The sequence below is a fragment of the Alnus glutinosa genome, chromosome 6 (assembly GCF_958979055.1).
Source record: "Alnus glutinosa chromosome 6, dhAlnGlut1.1, whole genome shotgun sequence".
Classification (NCBI taxonomy): Eukaryota; Viridiplantae; Streptophyta; class Magnoliopsida; order Fagales; family Betulaceae; genus Alnus; species Alnus glutinosa.
In genome coordinates this window covers 21,964,751-21,971,942 of record NC_084891.1, presented here as the reverse complement: position 1 = coordinate 21,971,942, position 7,192 = coordinate 21,964,751, and the positions used below count along the sequence as shown (strand labels likewise).

Here is a 7,192-nt window from a genome sequence, read left to right as displayed (position 1 = left end):
CTACCGAGTTCCGGTGGTCAGTTAGTCAGCATAAAAAAAATCTATACCGAAGTTGGTTCGGTTCGGTTAATCGGAATAGTTATTTTTTTGTCGGTTAACCAAACCGAACCGCTGCCTAACTAACCAAACCAAAGCGAACACTAACCGAGAAACGAAACATTAGAGACGGTGTTGTTTTGTAGTTTTTTTGAAAAACAAAAACGACGTTGTGTCATTACAATTGAACCGAACCGAACACTAACCAGCCTAACCGACCTAACCAACTTAACCGACCACCTTTTAACTGATTCTACTGATTTATACGCTTTAACCGAAAATTTCAAAATTAAAAGTAGTCGGTGAATTAACCGACTTTGACGATAACCGAACTGACCGAATCGATACCCATCCCTTAAAAAAAAAAAAAAAAAAAAAAAATCACCTAATTCAACTAACGTACCATGTCTCAGACCATTTATTACAACGAAAAGTGTGAATCTCAAGAATTGCAGCCTCTCGAGGAGTTCAATCGGCTAACACACTTTTCCTCTCGCCACATGTCGCGGTGTCTTTGAAACCTTAAAGCCAAAACGACACGCAGCACTCTTAGGCTGAGCAACGGACACCTGTTCCTAACGTTCCAACCGCCACAACTTTCTCACAAAGACGTGCGTTTCCGAAGGCCATTTTCACCTCTCGGTGTTGTCCAGACCCAAGCAAGACAAAGCGGAAAATGGAGAAGAGAGCGTTGCTGAGGGTACAGAAGAGAAAGCCCATTAAGCGTAGCAAGAAGAAGTTGCTTAAGAAAGTGGCAGACTATCTCAGATCGGATTCTTACATGTTTGCTCCTCTCATCTCTCCCCGATCTAAGACTTTTCGTTCTTCTGCTATAGGTAATTAACATCATCTTCTTTCTTTTTTTTCAATCAAATTTTTGTTTTTTCATGTTTTTGTTGGTGGGTTTTTCCATAACGGAGTGGAACTTGTTCTCGTAGGAGTGGAAGTAAAAGAACCCATCAAGGAAACCAACAACAACAGGTTGCTCAAGAAGATTGGGGAGTATCTGAAGTCTGATTCTTACATGTATGCTTTTTTGGTTGCTCCTTCTCAATCAATTAGTTCTCCTATAGGTACTTTTACTTCCGATTTTGTTTTTAATTTAAATTTTGAGTAAATTGCAAATATTTATTCATGGGTTTCGAATGTTTCCTGAAGAATCATATTCTTTTGTTTTCCTTTTTCCCTCCCGGATGAAATTGTTATGGTATTCTTATGCTACACGTGCACACAATTCTACCATTTTCTTGTGTCTCATACTGTTGCACAATTCTTTATATATGGAGTCTAAGAATCTTAGTTTGGAGTGCAATTGGATTTGGACAACTTGAAATGCTTGTAATTGTGGATTTTCTAGTCCGATTGACTTATTTAGAAGCAGGGATGGAACCTCGATTTTTGGTATGGGGGATGATTTTTTATTTTTTATTTTTGATGAGTCGGGGAAAATAAATACAAAACCACATCAATACATATAATTTCTCTATGTATGTGTTTATATAAAAAAAGTATAAAAGGTTTAAATTTAATCTCATGGCATCGCAAACACACAATAGCATAAACAACTAGCAAATAAACTAAACATGATCTCCTGAAGCCTTAAACTCTCGATACTTTTGAGAGTTGACTCTTTTTCTTAACAAGATCTCCTGAAGCCTTAAACAACAACAATGCTGAAAGTCAAGCCAAAACGTTAATGATGCAATCATAAATGATTAAATCATTTAACTTGTGATGCCAAAACAAATATTGTGAACCTTGTTAGAACAGTTTCTGATATGGTAGTTAACGAACCAGAAGAGCCTATCTTCGTTATCCTGCAAATAAAACAAACTACGTCAGGGGGAATCCGACAATCCCACTCCGATGCCTTTGTCAGTTTTTATCTTAAGTGTATATCACCCTTGTATCACAATGAACAATCTAAATTACCTGTTCAGTCGTGAGGTATTTATACATGTCATGTTGTGAGCGATCTGGTTCTTTCATTGGACCACGTGTCAGATTTGGAGCACTTATCGACCGCTCAAATTGTGGGATTAAGGCACACGCTTCATGATCGTGGCCAGGATGGTCTTCAACCGTCTTGAGATCGTGGAGAGCAGTGCTTCACGATCGCTTCTGGAATCAGTTCTCAACTGCCCTCACGATCGTGGCCAAGTCGGTCCTCAATTGCTCTTAGATCGTGGGGACGCCTTCCTAATTGATAGCGATCGTGTAGGTAGTGGGCTTTCTTCCCTGGTTGGTACGAGGTCGGAATTTACCGTCCTTGACCTTTACGTGGCATCGGTAAATTACCGACTTTGAGTACGTTTCCCGGACATTAGCCAAAGATGATTCTGATGGGCTGTGATTCTGGCCCATTGGGCAGGGTCGGGATTATTTCCCAACAAACCTAAACAACGGCAGAATAACCACTCAAAAAATAAATAAAAACCAGATATTTTCATCATATTCCACATTTTTGCTGGAGGGAAGTAGAGTCCGAAGGAAAACTAAATGAATTGGGTATTTTAGGGGGTTTTTTTTTTTTTGGTTGGAATAGGGGGCAAAACTAAAAATAATAATAAAGGGGGACAACAATATTATTTTGGGGGACAAAAATGTCATTTTGGGGGGGACAAATTTATAAAATGTGTATACTTAATGAAGAATTATAAATATTTTGTCCCCCCACCCCAACACCTAGATCCGTCGATCCGTCCCTGAATTAAAAGTATCTCTTAGGGCCTGTGGAGGGGGTGGTGGGTGGATTGTCGTTTAGACATGATACTATTTCGTTGCATTAGAGGCACTTGTTTTTTTAAGGTGAAATTATTGGGAAAGAAATGCTTACATTATGGCCATTTTGTGTTGATAAAAGAAATGTGAAAGATGTCATTAATGATACTAAAAATTGATTTTGCATAACGACTATCAAAAGAGCCCTCAGTTTTTAACTATTTGGGTCAGCCAAATAAGTTACGATTCTTTCTAGCCTAAATGGTGCCACCTCTTTGGTTGACTCTTTCTTCCCCAATTTTACTCTCACAACCTTGATTAGATTTAATTATGTTCTATTTTTGTGGCATTCTCGCTGTTCTTTGATAAGTAAAAAGACTTTATTAATGAAAGCGTAAGGCGCCCCTAAGTACATAGGCAGTATACACAGGAAAAACCAAAGCTCACCCACAAAAACTCAATAGAACCAACAAGAACAAAACAACCCACCACCCGCCAAAGAAAAATACAACCCACCACCCATCAAAAATAACCCAACTAAGAACAAAACAACCCACCACCCATATAGCTTCAGCTTTCTGATTTGCCCATGACTAAATCATCCCAAGTTTGAGGGAAATGAATGATATAAGTTTTGAGGACGCGAGAGGGCGTTAGAGGAGCTTGTCTTTTTTTTCTTCCATACTCTTTATCTTTATACATCTGCATTTGTATCTCCTCTGGTGCTATCAAGTTTTCTTTGTTCTTTTTTTTCTCCTACTAATTAGGTGTTTTTCTCGTGTACCTAAGTGCACCTTACGATTTTTAATGATATCTTGTTAACTTATAAAAAAACAAAAGAAAAACAAAAAATATCCCAAGTTTCTTTCTCTATTCTTGTTTTAATTTACTTGTATATATACAGATAATTTTTAATTTTTAATTTTTAATTTTTAATTTTATTTTTATTTTTTATTTTTAAAAATGTTCACCACCTCTATGACTATTTTATTTCTTTTCTTTGCACTTAGAGATATTGGCTTCCAGCCTTTTTTTGTAAGAACCTGATAGAAGGCTCAACAAATGAGTCATTAAAGCTTGAGAGGAAGAGAGTGATGCCCAAAATTTTGGGGTTATGTTAAAAACTATTTAGAGGGCAATCTATTAAATGTAGTATTAATTTTGAAATCATGAACCCAGTTTCAGATATCTGAAAACGAGCTTGCAGATGATTATTTTGAATTAATTTCTATACTTTAGAATCATTAAGTAAATATTGAATGTTAAGCTTAATATAGTTAGTTAAACCTATGATTGACAAGTAAGACAAAAAGACTTGGTCTCTGATACAAGTAGAAGTGTGACTTGTAAATAGTAGGATTCGTGTTATTTGAACCATGATATCAAACAAGCAAATCAAAAATAAGAACGAAGGAACTGGAAATATTTTTGTTAAATGTCAAGTAGAGAGAGAGAGAGAGACATGCTGACACTATCTGCGAGAACACTAAATTGATGGGAATTTGGGTGCTGCCATTATATGAGCCAGATCTTTATCAGTTATAAAATCATAGGAAAATACTGTAAGAAAACAAATTGTAACCCCAGCTATAACAACAAGAGAAAACTATATATTTGTAAGAATGCTACATTTGGTGGGATTTTGGGGTGTTATCCAGAGCTTCTGGCCATGCAAATCTACTTAGTTTGTTAATGGAGCATGGTTCTTGTTCTTTCATGTTATTAAATTTCATACTATCTTGAATCCTAACTTTAGCACTTCACCTAATGAGACTGCTATTTTTTTTTTATTCTGAGGTTGAAACTTGCCTAAATTGAAAATCCTATTTGTCCATTTTTTTCCTCCTTAGTAACCTAGCAACTTTTCTAAAAGGATGAGAACAATGTTACGATGGGAAGGGAATGGAGTCTCCATTTGAATAGGAGAAGCATATTAAGGGAGGACACTTGGATTAGATACGGCTGCAACTAGAAACTCTACATTGCATTTGTGGTAAATGTTAATGATTTTGTAAATTTTGAGACTCGCTGACATGTAAACAGTTCCATGGATGATGAAAACATTACTTCCTTTCTAACAAAACGCATAAAGTCCCATTCCAGAACTAATCTTCTAAAAATTTATGGATATGACTTTCTTGATACCACTAAGAAATGCTGAGAGCTTTTTCTTGTTTGATAATTAATACAAGGAAATAAAAGTTAGCTAGTCTGTGCTGATGTGCATAGTTGACCAAGTTTCCATGAATAAATCTTCGCTTTCCTCTTCCCCATGTCCTCTACTACCAGTACTCATCCTGCTCTTGGGGAGCGTAATTGAATCATGGGAAAAACGATGGTGATGAATTTTCATATTTCTTTGAAGTTACTTGACAGCACCATGACAGCAGTCTGCTAACTACGTATTTAAATCCACAACAAGGCTTGGGATTGGGACACACTATTGGAGACATTGATGATATGAAATGTCAATTGATAATAGTGGCTTAACATTATATATTTAAAATAGATATATCATATCCTTATCTTATCCCTTCTTCTGTTTTCTCCTTTACTTCCCTCTTCCTTACAGAATCATGAGGACTGGTGGTCGTGAATTTTCATATTTCTTTGAAGTTACTTGACATAGTGTGATAGTGGAAACAAGGGAAGTAGATGACTATCCCTCACAAGATGTTGACCTCAAGATTTGGGTTTATGTATACGATATAAGATAAATTGAACAGACTACATATTTACTAAACTCTATTATTGGATGGAGCGTTTGACCTATTTTGCTTATCTGTCAGCTCTAGAAAATCCATAGAAACTTGTTCCACATCATTAACTTTGTTTAAAAAAAACGTCATTATTTAAATATCTGTTTTATTAAATTCCAGGACCTTCAGGGTACATGAAAAGGGTCACTATGGCAGTTTCAACAAGGAAAGTGACTATGATAGAGAATGAACCAACAGGTCAGTCGTCTGATGAAGTAGTAGAGGATCAAATAGGCAAGAGCTTTCTTCATGAAACACGAATTTCAGAAGAACAAAATTTTGGGCACAGAGAAACGGTGAAGCGCATGGTTTTCCAAAACTGTCGTTCCACATCTGTATCAGGTCACATTCTTTAACACATGACATGCTTTGTTGTCTGTCCTTTGGCTCATTATTTGATTTCCTTGTCATACATAATAATATTAGTGCAATATGTGTGACTTGAAGCTGCTGTTTGATGTTTTTGTTCCTATTGTCAGTGCTGTATTTGTTTATTTGTGACGAGTCTTATTTGCAAAGCGCATAAGAGGACTGTGGCTACAACAATGCATGTGCATCTCCTGATGGCAATCAAGACAAACTTCTCAATACTTAAATATAATTTCTTCAACAAATTAATGGAACATTATTAGTAATTCACAGGATTGCTGATGAAATATGTGTTGTTGCAACAAAATGCACATGGCATTGATTTCTTGATAAGGAATTCATTTGACCTTAGCATTTATGGTGTTTAATATGTGTCTAGTTTTGTTGGAAACAAATTGGTGCTAAAATGATTTTTTGTGATAAAGGGGTTCATTAAAATTTTACAGGAACTTTTCCAGTTTCCTCTTAAGTCAAAAGAACGGCCTTTTTGTACAGCTTTGTTTCTTTTAAGGTTGCAAAGAGCTCTGATTTTGTCAAAAGTAATTTAGGAGATGAAGATTGAGGAACTGGTTTTGTTTTGTGTCACAGGAAAGGAGATGCTCAACTCAAAGCTAAGGAAAGTTGTTGTTGACTGAAAAGTTGGTACATCGATTCACTGTAGTTAGTTAATGATGAAAATATACAGGAATCTTGCCCTTATGTATGCAATCATAGTTAGGATACTTATTAGTTGTATTTTGTTGTAAGTGGGATAATGAAAAGCTGTAGCTAAAACGTTTGCTGGTGTGGTGTTCATGAGTTTGTATAGTTTCTTTGACTTTTACAATGCTTTTTATAATTGGACTTTTGCAAGCTTTAGTTCATTGTTTCCCCTGTTGCACCTTCTCTGTTAATTGTCACTCTCCTAGATCCATCCCCATGTTCGATTCATCTTGCTGTTGAGTCAATTTGCTATTGAAGTCACTTTCAAATTGCACATTGTGGCACAATTATAGCAATTTATGATTGAATTAGCTTTTTAGCTGAAACAGTGAGAGTAGGAAAGTAAAAAGGGGAAAAAGCAAAAATTTCAGGGATTGTTCATAGTTTTTGGTTAACTACAGATTTTAAGAGAGTGTTTCTTTGAATGATTGAACTTAGCGGCGAGGCATCATGCATTGGAGCCTAAGACAGAAAATGAATATGCCCTTTTGTGCTCAAACGATCTTTTATAATGATTAGACTGAACGGCAGGGTGACGTGAATTAGGGGCTGATTATGCCCTTGCCTTGACTGAAGGGAGTGATCAATCTTTGGCTGTCAGAACC

At 36.2% G+C, this 7,192-nt stretch overlaps 1 protein-coding gene across 1 annotated transcript; it reads left to right on the top strand.

Moving 5' to 3' along the window:
• Positions 1–530: 530 nt before the first annotated feature.
• Positions 531–6,765, top strand: LOC133871217 (uncharacterized). Its single transcript, XM_062308616.1, has 4 exons — positions 531–872; positions 975–1,109; positions 5,637–5,858; positions 6,474–6,765. The coding sequence occupies exons 1-4, from the start codon at positions 713–715 to the stop codon at positions 6,518–6,520; spliced, it is 564 nt and encodes a 187-aa protein (XP_062164600.1). The 5' UTR covers positions 531–712; the 3' UTR covers positions 6,521–6,765.
• Positions 6,766–7,192: the final 427 nt, after the last annotated feature.

Coding starts and splice junctions, on each gene's coding strand:
- LOC133871217 (XM_062308616.1), top strand. CDS start 713: ATGGAGAAGAGAGCGTTGCTGAGGGTACAGAAGAGAAAGCCCATTAAG. Junction 873..974: donor TTTTCGTTCTTCTGCTATAG/GTAATTAACATC, acceptor TTGTTCTCGTAG/GAGTGGAAGTAAAAGAACCC. Junction 1,110..5,636: donor ATCAATTAGTTCTCCTATAG/GTACTTTTACTT, acceptor ATTAAATTCCAG/GACCTTCAGGGTACATGAAA.